At 42.6% G+C, this 27,371-nt stretch overlaps 1 protein-coding gene across 1 annotated transcript; it reads right to left on the bottom strand.

Moving 5' to 3' along the window:
- Nucleotides 1-216: 216 nt before the first annotated feature.
- On the bottom strand, nucleotides 217-27,281 carry LOC124064536 (transient receptor potential cation channel subfamily M member 1-like). The gene is made up of 27 exons (XM_046399109.1): nucleotides 27,249-27,281; nucleotides 25,675-25,751; nucleotides 25,257-25,449; nucleotides 24,908-25,121; nucleotides 24,213-24,337; nucleotides 23,836-24,007; nucleotides 22,193-22,367; nucleotides 20,225-20,348; nucleotides 18,346-18,418; nucleotides 18,080-18,180; nucleotides 16,413-16,589; nucleotides 15,256-15,390; nucleotides 12,477-12,527; nucleotides 11,709-11,849; nucleotides 10,977-11,006; nucleotides 10,597-10,889; nucleotides 10,261-10,489; nucleotides 9,687-9,815; nucleotides 9,469-9,609; nucleotides 8,931-9,059; nucleotides 8,339-8,590; nucleotides 7,535-7,709; nucleotides 5,468-5,612; nucleotides 4,838-5,040; nucleotides 4,586-4,718; nucleotides 2,366-2,742; nucleotides 217-893 (listed from the first exon to the last, which is right to left on the bottom strand). Exons 1-27 carry the CDS (start codon nucleotides 27,279-27,281, stop codon nucleotides 250-252), a joined length of 4,671 nt encoding a protein of 1,556 aa, XP_046255065.1. The 3' UTR covers nucleotides 217-249.
- Between the last annotated feature and the right edge of the window lie 90 nt (nucleotides 27,282-27,371).

Consider the following 27,371-nt stretch of genomic DNA (forward strand, 5'->3'; position numbering starts at 1 on the left):
GCCGGCAGCATGCAGTTTTACTGTGATACAGGCTGACCAGAGCTGAGAGTTGTGCATTGCTATATGACTCCGACCAACTTGCTGCTGTCCAATGTTGTGTTACACGCTAAAATACTTAATCGCAATGCTGAATGGGCCAGAATTTGACTTTACACCAACCCAGCTGTACCTTAAAGCTCTGTAGTGCTGAAGAGAGCTGCAGATTACTACCAGACACACACTGTAACACCTCAGAGTAACCTCAATTCTTCAGGACTGTGACCCCCTTGTGAACCCGCTGAATGCTGACACCAGATCTTTGACGCTGCTGGCTGAGCGAGGCATCTCCTCCCCCTCCATCTTCTTTGTCTTTCTTGGGTTGGTGTTCAGGCTCTTGGAGCGCAGTTTTGGGTACATCCTGTCCTCCCTCACCAGCAGCTCCTCTGAAGGCTCCTCACCTTCTCCATTACCATGGTGACTGTCCACCACCTCATCTCCCTGTTTCTCATCGGATAGCCTGGATGTTTTCTCCTCCACTTCCTGTTTGATCTCATCACCTTTACTTGAGTTGTGGACTCCCCAATGAGGAATGCTGGGAGATCTCAAGGTCTGATGTGAGTCGTGGGGACCCTCCTGGTCCTGATGGGCAAGGGATATTATGCTGCTGATGCTATGGGTTAGAAAGGATGAATACTGTGTGACTTTTGACTTGTCCAGAGGAAAGGATGCTGCTGGCTCCAGTCGGGTTTTCTCTGCTGGTTTCTCCTCGTTAGTGTCAATCATGTCAGAACTGGTGTGGAGGGGCCTGTGGTCGGTGTCACAGGGGGAGATAAGAATGTCAATGTTGGACAGAGACTGAGTCCTCTCCTTTCGTCCTTTCACCTCCAGAGTAGACCTGGACTCTTTCACCTCACCTGTAAACAAGAAGCAAATCAGCTCAAATTATTTACTTCAAGCACTCACAGTGCAGTTTGATGTGTATCCTATGTTATAGTGGTCACTAGGGAATTACAGAAGTCAGACTAGTGTAACAGTGGCCAGTAGGAGCAGTCAAGGAAGCAAAAACCCAGGTGTGGGAGGAATTCGGTGATACCATGGAGAAAGGCTTGCTTGAAGAATTTCTAGCAAGCCACCTGGCAACTCAGGAAGATAAGATAATCTTTTAATAGTCCCATTACTGGGAAATTGCAGTTGCAATTGCAAAAGGAACTTCGTTCACATTGTTTACAGTGCAGATGGGGAGCTGCTGACCTCGACAGAGGATATAGTCAGATGGTGGAAGGAATACTTTGAAGATCTCCTTTATCCCACGTATACAGTGGAGGAAACAGAGCTGGAGGACTCGGGGATAGACTCTCCCATTACTGGGGCGGAAGTCGCTGAAGTAGTTAAACACCGCTGCCACAGTGCCCTGGGGTTAGATGAGAGTTCCTCAAGGCTCTGGATGTTGTAGGGCTGTCATGGCTGACACACCTCTGCAATATTGCCTTATCATTGGGGACAGTGCCTTTGGAGTGGCAGATGAGTGAAAAGGAGGACAAGAGGGTGTGTTCCAACTATAGAGGGATCACACTCTTCAGCCTCCCTGGAAAAGTCTATGTCAGTCTACACCAAAGACTGGATGGCCTGTTGCTATGGAAGCCATCTCTGTGTTGTTGGAGTGAGAACTGGGTTCGTGTTATCAGCAATAACGCAAACTCCTCTAGGGCTTGTCTTGTCACTGGTTCTGTTCATAATCTTTATGGACAGAATTTATAGATGGAGCCGAGTGGTGGGTGGTGTCAGGTTCAGTGACCTTAGGATTCCGTCTCTGCTTTTTGCAGATGACATAGCCCTATGGGGGTCGTCAAACAGTGACATCTAGTTCACACTGGGGTGGTTTGCAGCTGAGTGTGAAGTGGCTGGGATGAAGATCAGCACCTCTAAATCCTAAGCCATGGTTTTCAGCTGGAAAAGGGTGGATTGCCCACTCTGGGTTTGATGAGAATTGTTGCCTCAAGTGGAGGAGTTCAAGCATCATGGAGAAAGTAGGAGATTGACAGGCTGATTGGAGCATTATCTGCTGTGATGTTGATGCTGCACCGGTCTGTTATGGTGAAGAGAAAGTTGAGCTGAAAGGCGAGGCTCTTGATCTACCAGTTGATCCAGCCCTCACCTGTGGTCCCAAGCTGTGGATAATGACAAGATCGAAAATACAAACAGTAGAAATGAGCTTCCTCCACAGGGTGGCTGAGCTCAGCCTTAGAGATTGGGTGAGGAGCTCAGACATCTTGGAGGCGCTCAGAATAGAGAGGAGTGGAGCCAGTTGAGGTGGTTCAGGTATCTGGTCAGGAAGCCTTATGTAAAGGTGATCTCTTGGTGTAATGTGTCATGCCTCTTATCCTACCTGTCGTATTTCCTCCCTCACTGGGTCCTCCTTGTCTCTCTGGACTTGTTTGCACCCTCCTGTTGTTTCCCTCTCTGTCTCCCGATACAGAATTCCTGTCTTCGTGCTCCAGCTGGTATCGGTACAGACTGTATCCATCGGTGCTGTTAATGCTGCTGTGTCGCAGCAGAGACGCCGGCTCACAGATTGATGATCCTCTGGAGCGTGGGTGGACGAGCTCGGCCCGGTCAATGCCTGCCAGCTTCTCCAGGGCATTCATCATCCGACCAGAGAACTCCTCCAGCTGAGCCAAACGGATGTCTACTGTCTGTAGGGATGCCTTCATCGAGTGCTCGCGCTCATTCACCTCCTCCAGACGCATAAACATGTTCTCCACCCTGAACAGGACAGACAGAAAACCATCTGATTTGTCTCATAAATATATCTATATATTGTATAAGTACAGTGGGAGCAATAATTATTTGATCCCTTGTTGATTTCGTAGGTTTGTCCACTTACAAAGAATGGAACTGTATATAATTTTAATCATTGGTACATTTTAACATTGATTTGACATAAAAATCCAGAATAACAACATATACATTTTGTGTTAGGGTTATCATATAAATTTTATTAATTTATTATCATATTTTTGCATGGAATAAGTATTTGATCCCCTACCAACCAGCAATAATAATAATGACGATAAATAATAATGAATTAATAATAATGATGAATAATGACAATAATAATTATAATAATTAATAAAATTCCTAAAATTCATATGATGCTGTTATTCTTGATTTTGTTTGATATTCTGTCTCTCAGTGTTAAAAAAAATGTACCTATGATTAAAATTATACACAGTGCCATTCTTTGCAAACCTACAAAATCAGCAAGGGATCAAATAATTATTGCTCCCACTGTATCTCTCCTTTTCACGCTGCTATCACAATTTTCTGCAGACAACAGAATAAAATTCTCCTCAGTTCTCTATTTAGATATGGTAATTAATCGGTTTGTTTGGGGTTATTTGTCTCAACAAATCTGCCCTCTAAAGGCAGACAGTGGTAACTACAGAAACAATGAAATGGAGTAAAATGAAGTTCTTTGCAGGCTTCTGTGGATGACAGTTTTACCCAGGGAGGAAAATGAAAAGAAATGTTATTATACATAAAATGTATTACATGGATAATCAGATGATGATAAAAAAGGAACTTTGAAAAGCACAGCTGAAAAAAGACAAATAATAACAATAATAATTATTATTATAATCCATTGTATTTATAGGCTCCTTTCTAGTGTTTTTATGATTACTGATGTAAAGTGAGCTTACTTTACATCATTAATCATAAAAACAAACACAAAATTAACAACAATAAGAGACAATAGAATACAATTTAAAATAGACAATGCAGTTGTGGTCAGAGCAAGGAGGCTCGTCAAAACAGATGGGTTTTGAGTTTGGATTTGAAATGTGGGAGTGAGTCAGAGTTATGGAGTTCAGGTGGAAGTGAGCTCCAGAGCGGGGCGGCTGAATGCTGGATGATGGATGGGGGTGCGTTTGATGATATGGGTGGTTGAATTTTTCACCCGTTGTAGTTTATGGAGGGTTTTCTGTGGGAGGCCAAACAGAAGGGAGTTGCAGCAGTCTAAACGGGAGGTGACAAGGCTGTAAACAAGAATGGCAGTGGACTGAGGAGTGAGGGAAGGATGGAGACGGTTGGTATTACGCAGATGGAAGTAGGAGGACCGATGTGGGAGGTGAAGGAGAGTGCTGTGGATGAGCCCCAGACTCTTTATCTGAGGGGAGGGGGAGATGGAGGAGTCATCAATGGGAATAGAGAATAGACTTTGTTTGGTGTGGATTTTGTGCCTGTCAGAAGAAGTTCTGTTTTATTGCTGTTTAATTTGGGGACGTTTGAGGTGAACCAGGATTTTATTTCAAGAGGCAATTGGTGAGGGAGGAAGGTGGGAGTCTGGAATTGGGTTTGGTTGAAAGGCAGAGCTGGGTGTCATCTGCGTAGCAGTGAAAGCAGATTTGATGTTTGCGGAAAATGTGACTGTGAGAGAGAAGGTAAATGATGAACAACAGGGGCCCCAGGAAATGGGGAAATGGAAAGCATGAAATGGCTCCTTAAAAAAGGGAAATGAGAAACTGAATACTGAAAGCTTGAATGTGTCTTTGGTTGTGCTCAACAACATGTTTGTGTTTGTTTCATTATAATCCTGACTAATGACCTCTCAGATGTGACTCTGATTCTTTCGTTGTTGGAGGACTGTTTCTCGTCATCTTTCTCTCTGAAATATTCCTCCACACACTGCTCCTCAAATTCATGCAGACTCTTCAGTTCGTCCGCACTCAACACCAACTCTGAGGAAACAGAACAGTTTTAAATCTTAGTTTGATGGATGGTCATGAATGATTGAATTGAACTGAATTGAATTGAACTGAATGGTGCTATCAGACATATTCAGTGAGTCAGATCTTACGGAGTCGTCTCTCCCGGTCATCGTGATCTCTGTCCGGCTTCCGCCTACAGTGGCAGCACAGCCTCTTGAGGACAATGTAGATGTGTGGGAAGATGATGAGCGGTGGTGGCAGGATGGGACGGTCATGGAAGGTCATGATCAGTTGGTAGCGTTGAAACTTCCACACCTGGTTGGAGATTGACTTCACCTCAAAGAACGTGTTGCTGAGTAGAAGAAGGTTACATATAACATGTTACCTAAATGTTGATTGTTACAGGACAAACAGGGCAGACGTGGCCTAAAGGTTGGAGAAGCGGCTTGTGATCGGAGGGTTGCTGGTTCTATTCCCCCACCAGACGAGCAGGAAACATTTCGGTGTGATGGAGTGATTAATGTGAACCCCCCAACTCCCAACTCTTCTCAGCTCTCAACCAAGGATGGGTTAAATACAGAAGACAGTGTGTGTATGTAAAAATATATATATTGCCAATAAAGTGATTCTTCTTCTTTCTTTTTTCGTAAATATCAGGACAAACCAAATCACACCACTGACACTGATATGTCCATTGACAGCAGGCTGTGTTTAAGCAATAACTGATCTGAAGTCTGCTTGTATACTGTATATTGATCAGGTGGTGATCAGGTACTGACTTGAAGACAGCGATGAGTAGGTTGACCAGCAGGATGTTGGCAACGAGTAGGTAACAGGCCATGATGGCAGGAGTTAGCCAAGCTCCAGGGATACAAGGAGGAAGCTTCTTCCCGTCTTCATCGTACATGTTGTCTCCACACGGAGCTGAAAACAAACATCACAAGTAGTCAGTCCACTTTAGACAGAGAGGACATCGACACCTGATGTCCACCCACTTGGATCATGTTTTGTTCTCATTGTTGTGTTGTTGGTGCCGTAGTTACAAATAAATCACATCCACCAACAGCACAGGACTGAAGTGTGAGAAGATTCCTTTATTCGGTCTATAAAAAAAGAGCTGAAGACCTGAAAGCAGGTTTAAATGGTGTTGGATCTGACTGGATCACTGGGAGACTGAGCTGCATATGGAACAAATCCAAAACCAGTTGGTGTTATTATTCTATACTTATTACAATGTGGAGTCAACATTTACTTTATAATGATGCATTAAAGCGAAAAACTTCTCTATTGTCAATTTGATTAATGTCGCCCTTATCCCAGCTGAGCATCGCATGGACACGCACGCATTGGAGAGAACGGACGTTCGTAAAAACAATCGGAGGAGAATCGGGCAAGGAAAAGGCTAAAAGACTTTGAAGGGACTGCCGGTAAGCGCTGGAGTGACGCTTGCCTCGGTTTTTTGTTTAAATTAGTTCATGTGCGCAGCAGTTCGTGCTGTGATTTGTTGTTAAAATGTTTTCAGTTTAAAAATACATATTACAAAAGTATTCTTACTGCATCAAAGTAAATGAAATAAAGATACTTTAAAGCACAACCAGCTCAAATTTGTGCTTAAAGTTCATGAAATCATAATTATTTTTTATTTCAGTGTATTCACATTCAGGAAGTATTATTATATAGTAGTTTCTGTTTTGGGTGGCACATAAGGGATTGACAAGAAGTGATGCATCTTGTAATCCAGTGTTGCTGCTTCACCTTAAAACTGTTCAGCAAACTCAGGGTGGTTTTCATGAATGTAGCTAAACTTTCTGTGTGCTTCTATAAATAAATACTGAGTTCATGTAGACAGTAAAGTCTGCTTGGGATACTTACGATTGATTTCCATTGCATAAACTGTCGATCAAGAGTCGAAGGTAAAAGAGACAGAAAATAGTCAGTGAAAGAAGAGAAACAAAACAACAACAAAGTTGTCAACATTCACGCTAGTTCATGCTAGAAATAAGGAGTATTTCTTCTACATTTTCAAGGAAATAATATACATTTCAACACATACAATTCAGCTTCAGGTCTGTATGTGGAAGTGTTTGATATTTGGTTTGAAATTTCTTTAGGTATAGAACTCTGAGATCCCTGTAATATCTGTGTAACTCAGATATTCATTTGTATAAACTTCACAACAGCACAGCTGAGTGTGAAACTGAGTTTAAAGCATTTCAATGAACTTTTCTCTCATCTTAAAGGTCCAGTGTGTGGCTATTAGTGACATCTAGTGGTAAGGTTGCAGAACACCCCTCATCTCACCCTCCCCAATGGTGGCCTCCAAAAATGGCCAAGACCCTCTTTAAAGCCAGAGTTTGTCTGCTCTGGGCTACTGTAGAAGTGTGGCAAAATCCCCCAGAAGAGCTGCTCTCTCTGTATGTATAAAAGGCTCATTCAATGCTTTTGAGTTTTAAGAGATTATTGACCGATGAAATAGTTATGAATATTAAATCCTTCATACTGAACCTTTAAGGATTTCCTCACTTTAATGTGATGCTGGGAGCAACAAGATTTTACTACAATAAAAAGCAAACATCTTACTGTGGACTAATCTTGCAGTCTAAGGAGTCACCTCTCAATAAGTGAGGCCACAGGGGAGGACAGAGTGTGAGGAAAGAGTCTGCAGAAAGAGGTTAAAGGCAGGGGTTGAGGACAGAGCGTGAAGACCAGCAGGTGAAGACCAGCAGGTGAGGACCAGCACGTGAGGATAGAGTCTGAGGACAATGCATGCAGACCAGTAGGTGAGGACTACAGGTGAGGACTAACAGGTGTTTCACTGGAAGTCTTACTATGAACTCTAGTCTTACGGTCTATGGAGTCTGCAAACACCTCTCCGTAGATCATCCAGTACGGCATGTAGAAGATGTTTCGAGCCAGACGCCATGTAGGCTCCTCGTCTGGGTGGAGGATGGCCTGGCGAGCTACACCAAAACTCATCAGCACCACCAGCATGATGACCACAAAGTACAGCATGTCGATCATCTGGAGGACAGGTAGACCAGAGAAGTTGGTTATAAACAACGTGGATGTCTGTCTTTAATCACCATCGTTTGCTTCTTTCTACAACAAACTTTGAAAATGTTTCACAGGGAAAACTAGAACTAAAAGTATATTGGTAGCAGGGACATAAAGAACTTCACTGCACATTCTACCGTGTATGATTGTGTGTGTGACAAATAAACCTATCTTGTATCTTGTATCTTGTAAAATATTATGTACTTTATGAAAGACCTTTTTTACATTCAAACTGAGGTTTAAAAGACATGTTCAGGAATCATTGACTAAACTGTTTTTCTTCAAAATCATATTAACTCGACCCCAAAGTGATCGTTGAACTGTCCCAAATAAAAATGTTAACGCTTAAGAGATCTCAAAAAACAAAGACGTTTCGAAGATCCATTTACCTCCAGTCAATACTTCAGTATGCAGTCTTTATAGTAAAACGTCTTTCCTTCGATTGAAAACTTTGTTAGCTGTGATGCTAATCATAGGTTAAAACTAGATGGGAGTTACTGTTTGACCAGATACTGCTGCAAAAATTTCATTCATCAAGTCAATATGCAGAGAACAAGCAACCATTTTCACTTAAAAATAAAGAAAACAGGTGGTACCATTTTGCCAATCATCATGACATAGGGTCCGAGATACTTGTTCACTCCGAAGATGTCGAGGACTCGGATGTACCAGAAGATGATGTCAACACAGTAGATGACACGTCCGTAGCCCATGGAGGGTTCATTCTGCAGGCGCAGCAGTAAACCCAGCAGGAAGATGGAAATGGCCACCAAGTCTGTGATGTTCCAGTAATCCTCCAACCACACGTTGATCTTCTGCTTCAGTTTCCCCGGCTCAGACATCAGGATCTAATGGAGGAGGACATCACATTCAACTTTGTGTTGAGCTATTTGTGTTTCCAGCCTAAAGTAATATGAGTGTGTCATTCATGTTACACAAATGCCATCTGCAGTAGGTGAAAATAAAAGGATACATGTTTTTGTAGTTTCCAGCCACCTTTTTTCTCCTGAAATCAGCAGTCACATTTTCGCAGTTTACACTGATATTACCAATACCATGCAAATCTGAAACTAACATTACATCATTACTGTTACACATTAGCCCAAATTGGCCTGTTTATTGGCCCATTTCACCATCTGTTCATCATCACTGCATTAGCTCTACTGACAGGTGTGTTTTACAATTTACCTGTCGGACTTTCTCCAGTCCCAGAGTGATGATGTAAGAGATGACGATCCACTCCTGCAGAGACGGCCATCGCTCCATCCTCACCAGGATGATGTAGTTATACAACATGAGGTACACCAGGTAAGAAATCTGGGAAATCATAAACATTTATGTCACACATTCACTTTAAAAGTCACATTATCGTGAAGGAGATCAAGGAAAAAGACTTTAAGATCTGCTTGCCAATGATTCTGAACATGAAAACTGAAACCTTTACCTTCACACTCTTTATCTTTATGCATTACTGTCTTTATGAAGCACTTCATTACACCTCTGCTCTTGAAAGGTGCAATATAAATAGAGTTACATACTTAGTTACTTTACATTTGTTTCTGGCTACTGTATTATTTGATACTATACTACTTTAATCTGTATTTCGGCAAAATGTGAATGGACCACAGGAGGATCTTCTACTAGCAGATCTTCTACTAGCAGATCTTCTACTAGCAGCCACTATGTGGCTGCTAGTAGAAGATTGAAAGATTGGTTTAAAACTTGCCGTGTTGAACCAGAACTTTGTGAATGGAGCATTGTAGAACTCATAGATCTTCCTTCCGATGGGAGTCCTCCTCTTGTGTTTCTTGTGTTCCTCTTCTTCATCTCCTTTCTTTGACACAGAGTCAAGATTCGAGACAGCGTCCTGAAACAAACTCTTCATCACTCAAGCAGTTGTAAACTGAAACTCTCTCTGATTAAGTGACTCTGTCTGTTTGGTACCTTGCTGGATTTGTTGTCGTCTCTAGTTTTGCCGTCCTCGTTGTCTTTGGAAGAATGATATGAAGCTTCGTCTCCAAGACGAAAGTCCATGAGGAGAATCGCAGGAGGAAAAATGATCCCCAAAATCACCTGCAGATGATTTTGGGGATCAGTTGTCACAATTACTTCTCAGTACTTCCCAGTTGATTCTGTTTGACCACTAAACACTATAAACTACCAACTGACAAACAGTGGACTGAATATATTTATTAATGTTGTATTTGTACTGCAGTGACTTTCACAGTTTTCCCACACTGCTGAGAGTTGACAGCTGTTTGTGTCTCACTTCATGTTACAAATGTTTCATGTTTTCAGATGTTTTTTGGTGAACAGAATTCTACTGAATCTGGAAAAAGGAAAATGACTTGTGGTGTAAAATGAACCATATAGGACCAGGATCAACAGATTGATCAGACCACATCCAGATGTGGCCCGATGATCTGCTCTCATTCTGCTCCAGGTGAGATGTTAGCACATACTATATAATCAATGGTTCATGTTTTCTGATGGCCCCCTGTGTTTGTGTTGATGCTACCTTGAGGCTGTTGCTCTTGCCCATCCTCAGGCAGCCCATCCACATGTCGGTCAGCAGCATCTGGCTGCAGGTGTGCGCGATGAAGTCTCTGTGCTTGGCAGCGACAGCCAGCTTCAGACAGGTGGAGTTACTCCAGTTCTTTAGTTCGTAAGTCAACAGCTTCATGGCCACCTGCTCGTCATGTTTGTACGACTGATCCAGCAGCTCATAGGCCAGCTGACCAAACTCCCTGCACAGAAAACACACTTAGTCTACAGACACAGCAGCGCCCTCCTTTGGTCGCCACACACAGTGAAACTCCTGTTGTCTGCTGTTAATGAATGTCAGTGAACTCACTTGGAATTGTTCTCCAGGTCCTGGTAGATGTCATCCACTAGCTCGCTCTGGGACGACTCGTGGGCCATGGCCTTGTAGAGTTTACAGGCCACCAGAGCTTTAGCCATGGCCTCCTCGCCCCGCTGCCAAAGGAACAGCGCCATCTTCTGCCGCTTCATCAGCACAGCCCACACCATCAGCTCATGGAAGGGATACTGAAACCTGCTTACCTCGGGGTCATCCACGTTGATGTCCATCTCCTCCTCCTTCTTCTTGTTCTTCTTTCCTTTCCCTTTTGGACGAGGCTCATCGTCCTGCAGGGACCACATGCACGAGTCAGAGACTGAATTCCTAATTTTCATTTCGGACTTACTGCACATTTTAGGAATAATCAAAAATACCTCCATTCCAAGAAGTTTCAGAGCTTTAGGCTGAAAGAGAAAATATGACAAGTTTATTATCTCAAAGTATTAACAAGTAAGTGTATTAATATTACAGCCACAGAATACTTATGCTCATTATGTTTTAAGGAGCAAGACAGAGTTCAAGTTAAATCCATTTTTCATGCACAAAGGTTTTATTTCAAGTTGATTTCAAGGTTAACCTAGTCATCAGGAATTCACCAGTTACTTCTGTGTGCAGTTTGCATGTTCTCTCATTGTGTCTGCCTGATTTCCCTCTGGGTCCACCAACAGTACAAAGACGTGAAGGTTACGTTGACGTTGGAGATGTGAATGTGGACATGACTGAAATGTTTGTCTCTGTATGTCGGTCCTTGATTTAACCTGTGAAGGACGTGTGTTTAAGCTAAAATAAGATGTTAAGAATAATGTTTCAGGTCACAGATGTTTCACAGATGTTTTGGGTAGGTCAGCATAAGGATCACAGTGAGTGAGTAAATGAAAATGAAAATACAACATGAAATACACATGGATGTGTGTGTCGATCCACCTCATAGCTCTGCTGTCCCTCAGTCTGTGTGATCTACATGAGCTGTAAGACAAAGACACAAACTGACTCTGCTGTTCTTTATCTGTGCTGCCATCTAGTGGATCAACTGAACTGTCAAACATGTTGCTGCTGCAGTGTCCTGTCTGTGTAACAGGTCAGCGTCATGTTTCTGATCTGCTCACTCTCTTCAGGCCGTACAGGTTGTTGTACAACGTCCTGAAGCTCTTCCTGGTATAATTACAGCGGTAGGCTCCGCCCATCAGGAACTCAAGTACCAGGCCAATATCGATCAGCGTGATCTGGTAATCTGGAGGAAGATTTCCCTGAAACACAAGTCGTGTTTGACTGAATCAGCTCTTACATATAGACAAATGATTAATTCACCCACAGATAAAACTACGGTCATTTTTATTACCCTCCAGTGGTGGAAAGTAACACATTTACTCAAGTATTGCACATTATGTGGTACTCTTTCTCCTACTTTATATTTTTACTCCACTACAACATTGCACTATTCCATTACATATATTTGAATACTTAAGTTCCTGGTTACTTCAGATATTTAGTTTAAAAATACAAAATGTAATCAACAAATAAAATTTCATGTAGTATTAAGATGAAATTCAAAATCTACCCAGGAGATAAACTACAAGTATAAAGTAGTTAAACAGCCTTCAGCAGCTTCAAGATTAAAATTCTGAAACTGTACAGTAAATCTGTTGAAGTACAGAGCAGGAAACTTTGACCAGACACTGTTAAATACTGATATAAATTTTATCAGTTATTGACTTGGTGTCATATAAGAGTCCTCGAATGAAAGAACTGATGTTGGATCTGCCTATGTCTTGTCACATCACCAGAACTTGAGTTTTATTCAGATTCCAGTTTCTGTCTTCCCTTTGTACTCAGAGTTACTCAACTTGAAGTGCCTTTAAAAAGACCAAACTCACCTTCTTCACATCCCGGACCACGAAATGCAGTGTGTTGGCTGGTCCCAGCTTCTACAGCACAACAAACAGAAAACTCATGAGAAGTCCAACAACAAAAAACTGTGGCATGACTGTCAGGGTCATGAAAAACCTGCATCTATGGAAGCTTGGAAAAGTTGTGGAGAAGTCATGGAACATATTTTCTTCAGTATTTCAACACGGTCCAGTTTTAAACATGAGCTGCATGTGTGACTCTGTAGGGATTCAGGGCTGGTGTCTGGTCCCTGGATCTGCTGGACACGGTTTACTGAGTGGACCCCCCTCCAGCCCTGCTGCACACCTGTTCCTCAGCTTCTAAGCAATGTCACCTTCTTCGTGGATTAAAGTCGGGCTCATTCATCCCCTCCTCGCCTGATTGTTCAGTGTACCACCTGTCATCATGACTCTCTATGTGAGCCTCAGGTCCAGACCCTCTCACAGTCAGCTCATCCTTTCAGTCTACATCCAACCTCTTCAGTCCGCCTGCCTCTGTATCACTCTGAAGACCACCTGCTCCGTGTCCCTGCATTCCTCTGCCACCTTCCTTCTCCACCCATCAGTCCTGGATTTGTGACCGCTGTACATTCAGCTGAAACAACTACGGGCATCATCATTAGCTCAGAGACTTTATTAAAGAAGAATCAGTCTCAGTGCGTGTGTTCTGCTTTGCTCCAAACCAGTGTGTAAAGCATGACAAAGTCATGTGTGTTCACACATTCAGGGTGGTTTGTAGTCTTGGCTTACACCACAGCTGAGATTGAGAGTTAGAGAGAGTCAGAACAAATGAGTCAGAAAACAACAGTTCAGTGAGGACAATCCCAGCAACCTGTACAGCCAAGTGCCTTTAACAAAATAAAGTGATGTTGGCTGAAAAACCAGCAGTTCTGTAATTATCACAGAGGTCCAATGGGATCTCAACATGTCAGACTGGCTGATTCAGATATCGGCTCTACAAGTGAACACTACACCAAGTGAGCGTGTCTCCAAATATAACAAAAGCTGATGAACTTTTACGAAGACTATTCTGTCACATAGAAGCACATTTTTATGTTTTATTTAATCACACTGTAGTTCTGTCCACAACATTAATGATGTTAATGTAAAATCAGTGAACTGTTACGTACAACATCAGGCAAAACATATTTTGGACCTCAGTTGTTGATTCGTGACTTCAGGCAGCAGAAGTTTGTGAAGTGAAAATATGATATGATCAGATCAGCAGTAACTCGAACTGACTTCTGTCCTCATGTAGACGTATTAACTTTTCCTCAACACATTTTGCAGTGTGTGTGAGCTGTGATGACCAGCTGTCAGCAGACTGATTACATCTGTTTGTTCTCACTTTACTGATGACTAACGGTGTGAACACTAAACTGAGCTGCTCACATGCAGACGGCAGCAGAGAGCTTCACTTTCTTCTGACAATAATGTGATTCACATGCTGTTTTAAGAGCTTTTCTGAAGCAGATTAGACACAGAGTGATAGAACTGATGGATGTTAAGCTGCAGATAAACATGTCAGTGGGACTATAGAGGTTAAAGCAGAAAGCTTTTGTTCCATAAACTCATACCCACAATGACAAGAGAAACGTTTCAAGAGCTCATCCACCAGGACACCTTCGTCACACTGACACCGTGGAAAATCCTCTCGCAAACAAAATAACTGACACCCACGCAGCACAAACTAACATCGTTGTTAAGTGACAGCCTGATCTCAGTCTCTCAAACGGAAGTCAGTCAGCAGTAGAGTTCTGCAGTTCTGAAATAAATGGTTATTCAGTACAACTACTTAAACCACACAGTCAAAAATCTTCTATCACACTGAAATAGATTATTTTTCTTCATGTATCAGAAAAGCTGTCATTGTAATCTATATGTGCTGTGATTTTAAAAGTCTGTGACCAACCTGGGATCCACCTCAGTGGCTCCTCCTGAACAATTTTTTTGTAATTCATGTTTTTGGTGTATAAATGATTCTCCTGCGACCAGTCCAGGGTGAACCCCGCCTCTCGCCCGTAGTCAGCTGGGATAGGCTCCAGCTCCCACGCGACCCTGACGGATAAGCGGTATAGAAAATGGATGGATGGATGATTCTCCTGAGGTTATAAAGATTTTTTGATTCCATTTTTTTCCCAAATTCCAGCAGAAGTGATGGAGGACAAAATCTACAGTCATCCTTCTGCGTGGAAAGTCACTAATCAGTTCAGCTCTTCTCGGGAGCTTGAGTTTGAACACAGTGTCTCTGGGTTTCAAATTTCTCAATATCCAGTGTTATGTCTGGATTGGGCTACTGACAAATAGTTAGCAGAATTAACTGAGATACTCAAATTTATAAATTTTATACTAAGCTAAGCTAACCAACACTCCAGCTCAGTACTGAACACACTGAGACTGAGACTGAGACTTCAACTCCACAAAGTTTTTTTTTTTTTTTTTAACAAATTGTCGCATATAATGAAATGCTGTACATAACAAAAAAAAACCAATGTATTTTTGTGGCATATATTTTTTCTGGTATTTTATCTTAGGGTTTAATCAACTGTTGTGCTTCCCTGTGACATAATCCTGTTTAATTCATACATTTTTTGTTTATTTTATGTTTATCTGTTGTAACATTTGGCTGACAAGAGCGGTACGAATAAATTACTTATTATATTAATATAGCCCACAGACCTGCTGCATTAAATTTAAAAATACTGACTCTCCCAGGTGGATACTGGAACATGCTGTGACAGTCGTCTGGTGTCCTCGGGGGGTTTACCGTGTTGTATAGCTCCTCGAGACGAGGAATAGTCAGGAAGTGATGGATATTGACGCCGTTCTCAATCAGCAACTTGACAAAGTCCACTCTGTCCAACACCAGGGCGTCCATCATGGCCTGTTCCAGAGAGTTCACCTGTGGTGACATCATCATCATCATCATCATCATCAGTTGGAGGTGTTCTAAGGGTTCATCTACAGCCTGACTAAAATTCTTAGGCTGACAACAGTGTTTATCAGCTAAAATAGTCTCACTGAGTTCAACTTATAGTTAGGTTTTACAATAAAACTGTATGAACTAATGGCTTAATCAATTTGACAATAAACTAGATAAAACTTTTGCTGTTTTTATCTGAAATATGAGATGTTCAGAGCACCTTCTCCACCTTATGTAGTATACAAACTCCAAAGAAGGCTGGAGGTTGGGATGGAGGGGTACGTCATACATGGGCCTGCCCTGATCCAGCAGACCAGATCCTAATTTGAACTCCAACTGAAGTTGAATTTTTGACTCAGAATGCTCGGAGAACCTATTCTGACCAATTAAACCATTAAAACTCATACTTTACTCATACTGCTACGATGCACCACAGAGCAACACAGGAAATCATTCCTGCCTGTCGCCATCAAACTGTTAAACTCAGCACTGTGACGGACACACTCACTTGTATATACAATGTACATATTGGCTCTTTTACACATGTACATACCTGTATTTTTAAATTTTCTTAAAAAATTTGAATACCTGTAAATACCTGTACTTGAGATTTTAGTTTTTGTTTATCCTATTTTTATACTCTGCACTTTTCTCCTTTCTTGGTCGGGAATACTGCATGTGCAATGTCTGTAAAAACAAGAATTTCCCTCCAGGGATTAATAAAGGAATTCTGATTCTGATTGTGATTCTGAAAATAACTGAGATGGCCAATGGATCTGTTTAGCTAACAGCTGAATTTAGCAGCTGAAGCTTAACTGATGGTTCAGCGTAACTTACAAAACATTTGGATGTGATTGGCTGTTCAGTCAGTTTACCAGCTGATTTGTTTGGGTTACCTGAGGGGTCAGTTTTTCAGTTGAAACTGTTTGTTGTTTCTGTTGGTGGTTACTATAGATGATGATTTCATTCCAGTAGGCTCCTGGAATGAAATCATCTCCTACCCAGCTGAGCAGTTCCAGTTTCCTGGGGTCTGTCTCCTCAGGAGGATCAGGTTTGGTTTTGCCTCCCTTTCCTTTCTTCCCCCTGGCCTTCCCTTTGCCTCCTCCTCCTCCTCCTGCTGTTGCTGCTCTCTGGGCCGTCGGGCTTTTAGGCTGGTCAGTGGTGACAGTGTTCACAGGCTGCAGAAAACAAAATTAAATAAAGAATCAGTGAGTCAGGAACATTTATGTTGATGGTCGGATCAGAGACTTTAACTTTAGAGCAAAGGAGCTGTGCAACAAGAGAGTAGAAAGAAAGCCAGACTCTGCATGGAAACAAAAATTTGTAGGCTCATTTTCTTGGATCTTCTTCAGTTTCATGTGTTTCTATAAAGGGAAATTCAAAACAAAGCAATTTCTAAATATGATTCTCAGTCACATCAACAAAATAGTAAATCCATGAGTCTTCATTCAACTTGGGTAAACTATGATGCTACTTTGAGCCATTGACCCTAAACAAAACAACCTGTCAAGTCCATCAGGCACCCTGCACCAGGCTAACAAAACTCAGATCACAGTATCGATCAAGCATCAACACTGATGAATGCTAACTTTCTGTAAGCAGCAGCCCCAGCTGTGGACTCCAGCTGTGTCAACAGCTTAGCGGTTGTTTATGTCGATTATTGCTGCTTTGAAAATAGAAACGAACAGAAAACCACAATTTCTTCAAAGACAGGAGGAGTTATATGAATCCAGCTCTCTGTGTTAGGACTGTCGGCTTTTGAAGACAAATTCTGTAAGAACAAAACAATGTTCAGAGACCTCATCAGGATATGCCAGGAATAATAAAATAATAATAAAAAAATATTTATGCAGAATTTGCAGCCTGATATGTACAGTGCTTCCAGAAAGTATTCACACCACTTCACTTTTTCCACATTTTGTTATGTTACAGTCTCATTCCAATATGGAATAAATTAAATTTTCCCCTCAAAATTCTACACAAAATAACTCATAATGACAAAGTGAAACAAGCTTGCTTGCATTTTTTGCGAATTTGTTAAAAATGAAAAACAAAAAATGCAACATGTACATAAGTATTCACACTGTGTGATCAATACTTTGTTGAAGCCCCTTTGAGCGAAAAGAGTTGACCATCTAAAAATGATCGCATCTGAAGGTCAGTCTGATGTTACTCTAGATGTTCTTTATTGTCATCAAATCTCATGTTCAGACTCAAAGCAACATGTTAGTCTGTCTGTCAGTAATTTCTGACTTCTTGTCTGTGGCTCCTAACTTTAAGCTCATTGGTTTCTACACCTCACCTCAAAGGTCCAGTAATTTGTAGGTTTTCTCAAACAAACAGTAGGAAATAGTATATTTGAGGGGATCAGCAGTGGATTATTCCACATTTGGTTCTCTGATGATTGGACTACAATCATTATTTAAAAGTTAACACAGAAGCTGAATACTCAGTTCTCCTTCTGTTTTGAGCAATTCAGTTGTTGTTTTCCCCCCAGCTCATTCTTTCACAGTTAACTGAGATTATTTATTTTGACATTTTGTTTTACAAAGACACATTCACACATATTTTTTGTACTGCTTCACGCAGGCTTTCATTCTCATCACATTCAGGGAAACACTGTGTGGTGGCAGCAAACGACGTGTCAATTTTGAATGCGAAAACTCACAGGGCAGTGGAGTCCATACACAAAAATCTGACTGCGAGCAATGTCCACTCTGTTCCAGGCCAGAGCCAAACTCAGCTGGTCAGACGCTGACGCATTTGTACCTGTAAACACATCAACAGGCCAACACTCACTGCCTGTGCACACAAAACACACCTGAAGCAGTTTAACAACAGGAAACTGAGCCACTAAATTCAACAGAGTCTGAAATATGACTTCCATCAACTGCGGCGTGACAGCAATGTCATGTATGTAAAAACTGCTGTTACCTTTGAGCAGAGCTGTCAGAATGGACATCTCAATGTCCTGCTGTCCCTCCGAGCCCATCCTGAACACTGTGATCTACACACAACAAACAATCTCAACAAACAACATTGTGATCTGCACACAACAAACAAACAAACAAACAACAGAGATAACCAGAGGTGAACTGACAACATGAGAAGAGTGCTGAGTGTTGGCTCAGATCAGATCAGATCACAGATCTGACTGGCTGCCAGTCCTGGTTCTTTTCTCAGATGGAGACGAAGCAAAACAAACCTTATCTCACCTTTCAATAACCTCAGCTCTCGCCTCAGCATAAATATCAGGTGCTGTATGGCTGAATGGCTCAGGTAAGTGGGCTGATGGCCCACTGCAGCCTGTCTCTCAGGTATGGGTTTGGCTGGCTGTTCAGCTGTATGCGTTTTGGTGAAACATATTCAAACATAATTACAGCCAATATGAGTTCACCTCCAGTGTGGTGTGGGTAGTGTACTGTGGAGGGATTTGATCGGTCAGTCTGAGTCACTGAGTCCAGGACTATTTTTCATTCCCAGTCAGTCCTTTCTGCAGCATTATAATCTGACAACAAATCGTTTTAAGTGAACTGATGTGATGTTATTTAAATGTATGTCCAATGTACTGCTACAGCTGTCCTCATGGAGAAGCAGAGGATTGTGGGATTAAATAAATGGTGGGTGGTCACAGAACAATCTCCCTTAAGCGGTACAGTTTTGGGTCAAAGGTAAACCCTTTGTCATTATGTTAATATCACAACTGCTGGGGTCACAGGGAGCAGGTCCGCCTCCTGCCTGTTTTATACTGGCTTTACATCAGGAAGGACTTACACATTACTTAGAATTCATAGGGTTCAGTGATGACTCATTAAGTGGTGGAGGTTAGCCCCTTATCGAGGTCCTTGAAAAGGACACGTCCCCAGGGGAAACATCTTCCTCATACTCAGCTTTGATGACTGATAACTGATGACTGTCTGTGAAGTCTCCTCTCTACTTCTCTTCACTCAGCCTCCTCTCTGCTGGACCATCAACCTCCTCCGTTTCTCCTTGATGTTGGGTCTGGATCTCTGCGCCTCTCTATGCCTCCTCACTCACTTATTACAATAATTTGTATTATCATTTGGTCTGATCCTTTTGCTGATCTTCTCTGTGTAGCCTGTCCTCTTCCAGGAGTCAAAAACATATTTTGCCACTTGTTACCGTTATGCATCACAAGTGCATCACAGTGACAAATGTGTTTTATTGCCTGAGAATGTGTTTAGAGTTTTGCAAAAGGAAGGACTGAGATCTGCAAATAGTGTTTTACTAGGTGAAGATAGTTTATGGTTTTATCAAAATGATGCTCAATTCAGCGAATGAGTTTAGGACAACTGAGCAATTGATTCACACTACAGAAATTAGTGTTTTGGCAATTCAGAAAAACTGTAACAGCTGGTTCTGGTTCTGTTTAGACTCTCACAGCACAGTGCTGGTCCTGGACTGCAGTGACTCGGGATTCAGTGCGTTGAACTTTAAGATATGAACCCACCAGTTCTGATTCATCTGATCATGAATTCCTGTTGTACAAACCACAGATGTGATGTGAACCTGGACTCTTCATTCAAACATCACCCTGACCTTTACTCAGTCAAATTCATCGTTTCCTCTAATCATAATCCAGAGATTTTTCATCACATCATGAAATGATGGTGAATGAAGAGGACTGAAAACAATTACAGTAAAATATAAAAGTAATTTCTGTGAAACATTTGATGATGATGAATGAATAATGACACACAGATGACAGGACACAACAGTTTTATTGATGGAAAAATGATTAAACAAAGAGCAACGTGCGGATCAGCTGATGAAATGAAGCTGTGGAACCTACCAGAGCTCTCCTTTTCATGCACTCCATCACCATGAGGAAGATCTGCTGCGCCTGGCTGCGGCTGTAGTTAAAGGTTTTCTGAATGGTGACCAGCAGCTGATCTTTGACGCTGTCACTCAGCAACCTGTACAGGACAAACCAGACTGTCAGAGAGCGCTGAACTTCAGACAGAAATGTGTTGATTGTTAGGAGGCAGTCAGAAATCTGCTCCTTACTGCAAAGACACAGAAACCCCCGACAGAAACTTGCTGGTAATTGTTTTCCAGTTATGAGCCTTAGCCACAGGTGCCGCAACAAAGCATCATGGGAGCTGTAAATGTGGAAAGCAAACAACATATACTGTACTGATTCACTATTTAGTAGATAATATTATAATGTGTTGAAGTGCTGGTCGAACGGGAGAAGCTCAACACAGTGATGAGTTTGATCTATCTGAGCCCTAACAGGACAGCTGGGCCTCTTCTGACTGACCTGAAGTCAGCTGGCCTGCAGACTGACTCGGTGCAGAAAGGAGACAATGAACCAAATGTGTTCAGTTTCTGCAAACACTCAGAAGTAAGCTTTGTCCTCATATTTCAATGATAATAGCCTTTGCACAGCATTTATCTCTCCATTAGATTCATTTGGCTTCTGTCAGTGTGTACATAAACCCACTCACTGTTTTATAGTTTTTACCCATTGCTTGAGCACTATACATACACATGTATATATATATATATATGTATATATATATATACATGCTTAAACCAAAGTAACATAACTTCAAGTTGTTGTTACTATATCTCGAACAAAGCGTAATCACACCTTAAACAAAAGCGCTGCTTTACACTTTAGTTGCAATTCTGTAACACACTTGCTCCTTTCTGCAACACACTTGCTCCTGCACACTACACACTATTTCATGTATATTTGACACTTTGTTCAAAAATAAAATCTCAGGGTACCAGATTTACCAAATTTTGTAATACGGAGAACTCAGCATTCTCCCTTGAGCAAGCACTTGGCGACAGTGGAGAGGAAAAACTACCTTTTAGAAGGCAAAAAGAGCAGACCCCAACTCAACGTAGACAGCCAGAGAGAGAGAGACAGAGAGAGAGAGAGAGAGAGACAGACAGAAACGACAGAGCAAGAGAGACAGAGAGTAGTCGTGCAGTTTTTGAAATGTGTGTTATGTGAGAGTTAAAGGACACATCCTGATCAAAAATAACCCGTATACTGGATAATTTGTTTCTAAGGTGTTTGGGGCCCAGAACAATAATTCAGTTTTGTCTGAATTTAGAAGAAGAAAATTGCAAGTCATCCAGGTCTTTAAGTCTTTACGACATGCCAGAAGTTTGGCAAGCTGATTTGTTTCATCTGGTTTCATTGACAAGTACAATTGTGTGTCATCTGCATAACAGTGAAAACGTATGGAGTGTTTCCTAATAATATCACTGATGGGGAGCATATAAAGGGTGAATAGTATTGGCCCGAGGACAGAACCTTGGGGAACTCTGTGATGATTGGGGGCAGCCGTGGCCTAAAGGTTGGAGAAGCAGCTTGTGATCAGAAGGTTGGTGGTTCAATTCCCCCACCGGACAGGCAGGAAAAATTTGAGTGTGGTGGAGTGATAATGTCCCCACCCTCCTTAGCCGGATGTGCCCTTGAGCAAGGCACTTAACACCCCAATATGCTCCCTGGGCGCTTGATGCTGCCCACTGCTCCTGTGTGAGTTTCACTGCATGTAATTTGCCGGGTGTTGCATGTGTGTGTTCAACTAAGGATGGGTCAAATGCAGAAGACGAATTCAGTGTGTGTGTGTAAAAATATATATACTGCCAATAAAGTGATTCTTCTTCTTCTTCTTCTGACCTGCTCTCATTGGAAAGTGTCATGAGATAACTTGTGTTGTGAACTGGCGGTATATAAATAAACTGAACTGAACTGAAATTGAATTGAATAATCTCTGCACTGTAACAAGTTACACACCCATCTTCCTCGCAGTATCTGTGTGCAAAGGAAATGATGTCAGAGGCTCGACCGCTGCCGTCACAGACTACGACGGGGACAGGGGGGTCCTCCTTCAGGCTCTCCAACACAATGGAGATGACGTTTGGACCTCCCTCCAGGATCAGACACACCACTGGGACGCCTTGACCCAGACCTGACACACAAAACACACAAAACACACACAGCACACACAGCACATACACATCATCTGTGAGGGCAGAGCAGAATGTTTTGTGTCCCTGTCAGGACATTTGGTTCTGTCTGTGTTTCAACACATCCTCATCCCACATCTTGAAACATCAACGCTGTCTTGTCGTGCCAAATGGAGTTTCATACAAACACAGGAGGTGCCCTGAGGCGTCATTATGTGATGAACAAAACTAGTTTGGTCAGGACATGAATGCTAATCTCCCCAGTGTGTGGACCACCACCACTCTGACCTCTGCCCTTCTTGAGACCTTGTGCATCCAAGATGGGTTTGAGATGCTGAGGAATGTGACACTGAATGTCCCTTGGGATCAGTGAATTTCCCTCAGGATCAATAAAGTATGTATCTGTCTATCTAAAGTGCCTGTACTTGACCTGTCGGGACTCAGAGCAGCTTCCTGTTTTTGTGTGGTTGAAGTTAGAGTTGACGGCTGAGTCTCCTTTTGCTGTCCCTGCCTTACAGACAGCTCCAGGCATAGGATGACAAAGGGAAACCCATAAGTCACATGATTTGTCATATGGACACAGCAGGTGGGATTGGTGAGCCTGAATGGGAAACCAGAGGTGGAATTCACACAGTGTCTTCTCTTAAGTCCTCCTACTCCTAAAGGCTTTCTTAATGGAGCTAGGGGGTAAAAGTTCCAGCACAGAGTTTCCTCTTGTACAAACTCTCATCTCTGTTGTCAGTGGATTGTTTTGATTTGTTAATTTTATGATTTAATAGAATCATCTAAAATGCTGACAGCAGGTAAGAGCTGAAAAAATAAAGTCAGCATGTTTCCCGGTGTTGTGGAATTCTAATGCATGTTTTCATGTGGTATGAATCCTCTAGTGACTCCAGAGAGCGCTGTGACACATCTGATGAATATCCTCAAATGATGTCACTTGAGTCACTTGAACAGATTAAAACTGAAACAAATCTGTTGGTGTGGGGTTAGAAATAAGTGAGCTGCTGCAGAATTAAGGCAGGACACTAGCTGCTTCTAGCCTAACACACCTCAGTCTGTATGAGAACTGCCAGAGGTCCAGCTGCATTTTGGGTAATGGAATCATAAAATTTTGACAAAAGAAGAAAATGTGGAATGAAACAAATGTTGCTATTTTAACATTAAAGGTTACAGAGAAGTGATGATGAACCTCCTCTTTCAACCACAGGATACACTGGATACAGTTTTCACAAAAAACACATCCTAGTAAAGATATCCATAACCCTACTGAAAATTAAATTTGCATTATCATATTGTCTTGTGGTGGAGGCTGAAATGTGAGAGATGTGTTTGTTTGGTTTGTCTGGCTCTTTGAACTGTAAATGTTAAACATTGCACCGGAACTCTAAGTACTCAAAGTGTCTGTTCTCTGGACAGCAGTGTAATTGGTTGTATCAGCAGGTCACCTGTCATAGGTGAGTGACTCACGTGTGTTGATCTTCTGAAGAGCAATATGTTTCTCCAGCTGCCGGCGGAGTCGGACCTCAGCTCCATACTTCCCGCTGGTCCCGTTATCGGCCAGGATGAAGTGGGAGTGGCTGCTATTCAGGACTGACAGCTTGCTGAGTGGGTTGGACATGGTCTGATAGGGCCGAGTTACCTGGGGACATATAAACATGATCGATCCAATCAGAGGTGGGAGGAGACACAACTAAGTCTTATGTCTTTACATTCCTGTGGTGAAGATGTACTAAACACTGAATTCACAAAGAATCCACTTTTCTGGTCCATTTTCATGTTTGGATTCATTTTTGGTTTGGTACGGTTCCATCTGGTTTAGTCCAGTTCGGTCTTGTTTGTCTTACATCTCTTCCGATGAGGTCTTCTTTGTTTTCAATTATGCCCCATGGTGCAATGCCAATAGCACAGACTTTTCCTCTGGACTTTGACGAATGATCTTTGAGAGCATCACCAACATGACGGATTACTCCTGAAACACAACAGGAGATGATCAGGTGGACGGTCAAAGAGTTTAGCTGAACATCAGGTGATCACAGCACAAACATCCTCTGCTAACTGACTAAAGAATCACGTTGCAATCTATTTGACTGATTCAGTCAATCAATTCAATGTCACTTAGTTAAAAGTCAGCTTAGACTTGAACTCAAACTGCATTGTGTAGCATTTAGCCTCATAGCCTCTGTCCAGTTAGCATTAGCAGCTGCAGATAATGATGATTGATTCGTGATGATTCATCAGAACTGATTCTGAATTACTGATCATTAATCACTGCAACACTACAGTAAGCCCTTTCAACTGAAGTTGTAATCGAAAGCACTTGATGCTCATTCACACACTCACACACACACACACACACACACACACACACACACAGTCATTGATGGCAACGAGCCACCATGCAAGGTGCTGATGGGAGGAGGTGGGGAACAAACCACCAAGTCAGTAATTGAAAGACATCCTGATCTGAGGCACAGCTTGCTGGCCAACACATTGTTTCTCATTTGTTTCCTCTGTACAAACAGTGAAGAGTGTGTCGTACCAGTGCTGACACCCCCAGTGAAAATCCAGGCTCCTGTGGTCACTGCTGCTTTGATCAGTCCTTTCCCAAAAACCTGCTTCAGTTTGGGAGGCAGGTCAAAGTTCTGCAGGCCCCCATGAACCGAGATGAGCAGTGTGGGAAGCTCCAACTGCCAGTCCTTCACCATTAGGTGGAGCAGGTTATCTGGTTTAGAGTCATAAGAGACCCGGATATACTGCAGGAGGAAGAGGAGGAGGGTGGCATAGGTAGGAGGAAGAGCTGTTACTGACTCGCTAGTTAAAAATAATTTCTGTTACTAATGTCCTGTAGAAACATTTAATTGTATTAAATATCAAATGTATCACAGCACCATGGCCTTGTTGGTGTGTCCTCCTCCCTGAAACTCGATGACCCCGTAGGCATCAGTGGGAGAAATCTGGGTGTGTTTGAGGGGGCTCCATCTCTCTATAGGATGGACCTCTAGCTGAACTAGAGAGGTTCCGTCCTCTTTGACCCCCGCAGGAATGGAGGTGTGCTGCGCCACGAGCTGACCACAACTGCACCTGAACAAACACAGTTTATATTTTCATCAGGGTGACAACTTGTTTATCACAGTGTGTCAAACACCTTCAAAGGCAGCTCATGTTTTAACAGAAAGAAAGAGTGAGATAAAGACCTCAGGTAAAGAAGAAGCAATGGGAGTAATTGATCTGAATTACTCGCTCCTGAGAAGAAAATTTGAAATTACATTTTGTGATTAATGTGATGCAGTGCAGGTGTGCCAGTACCTGCTGCTGTCTTTGCTGGGAATAACCTGGACACATTCTCTTTTCTGAAAAGTTCTCTCGATCCAAGCTCTCTGAGTCTAAAGAGAAACAGGAAGTAAACATCAGGGCATCAGAAGATAAACAGGAAGCAATTTATGTTATTTGTCTGATATCTGAATGAAAAATTTTCTCAGCTAAGATGATGCCTAGCAGACAGCTAGCACCTAGCTTTAGCGTTAATTATAAATACCTTTAAATCTTGATATAAGTTAAACAAGTGAGTTATATATCAAATATCTGTGCTGTACAGTTTTGTCCTGAACCGTTGTATCAGTCAGTAACAGACTGTAAAGAGATTCTGGGATTCTGCTGTAAAGTCAGACTTTTCACCACAGATTTTGGAGGCACATTGTTACTGCTTGGTCTTCACTTCCTCCCTGTGTACAAAGTGAAACCAAAATATCCAAGCTTTGCCATCTTGTTCTGGTGACATCATTTGGAGTCAGAGTCATATATCCATCCATCCATCCATTTTCTATACCGCTTATCCGTCAGGGTCGCGGGGGAGCGGGAGCCTATCCCAGCTGACTACGGGCGAGAGGCGGGGTTCACCCTGGACTGGTCGCCAGTCAATCGCAGGGCCAACACACAAAGACAAACAACCACACACTCTCACACTCACACCTAGGGGGCAATGTAGAGTAGCCAGTTAACCTAACGTGCATGTTTTTGGTATTGTGGGAGGAAGCCGGAGAACCCGGAGAAAACCCACGCAGGCACAGGGAGAACATGCAAACTCCACATAGAAGGGGCCCAGAGCGGGATTCGAACCTGGAACCCTCTTGCTATGAGGCGACAGTGCTAACCACTGCACCACCGTGCCGTCCGAGTCATATATCATCATGGTAAAAACTACCTAAAGTGACAGAAACCATTTTGGGAAAAGTTTATCTTATGTATACTTTGAGCGTGCTAAGATGAAGTGGGAGGGGTTTATGACTACGTTGAGGACCCAAGACAGAGCCTTCATAACTGGTGGCAAGGCAACACTGAGTACAACAAAAGCCAAACTGTTCCAGGCCATCAGGGAGGCAAAGCGAGTACACGCCTAGAGAATCCACGGCCACTTCAAAGACATTGGGGACACTCGGCACCCGTGGGCATCCAAACCATCACCAACTACAGGTTGACCACACCTTTCTGTGACAGTGATTCCTCCCACCCAGATGCACTGAACGACTTCAAGATGGAGTAGCAGCTGGGGCTACAGAGGTCCTCCAGAGTTCAACAGTCTCACAGCTTCTGGGAAGAAGCTGTTCCTCAGTCTGGTGGCCCTGCTCTTAATGCTCCACAGCCTCCTGCCTGAGGGGAGAGGGGCAAACAGTTTGTGTAAGGGGTGGATGGGGTCCTTCATGATGCAGGAGGCCTTTTTCCTGCATCTGGAGGTGTAAATGTCTGTGGTTGTGGATAGGCTGCATCCCACAGTCTTCTGTGCAGTTTTCACCAACCTCTGCAGAGGGTAAAGGCTGCTGGGCCAGACAGCATTCCTGGCAGAGTGCTCAGGAGAGTGCAGACCAGCTAGTGGATGTTCTCACAGACATCTTCAACATCTCCCTGAGCTGTGCCATTGTTCCTATGTGGTTCAAGGAAACCACCATCATTCCCATGCCCAAGAGGTCACCAGTGACCTGCCTTAATGGCTATTGACCCATCGCACT

The sequence above is a fragment of the Scatophagus argus genome, chromosome 1 (assembly GCF_020382885.2).
Source record: "Scatophagus argus isolate fScaArg1 chromosome 1, fScaArg1.pri, whole genome shotgun sequence".
Classification (NCBI taxonomy): domain Eukaryota; kingdom Metazoa; phylum Chordata; class Actinopteri; family Scatophagidae; genus Scatophagus; species Scatophagus argus.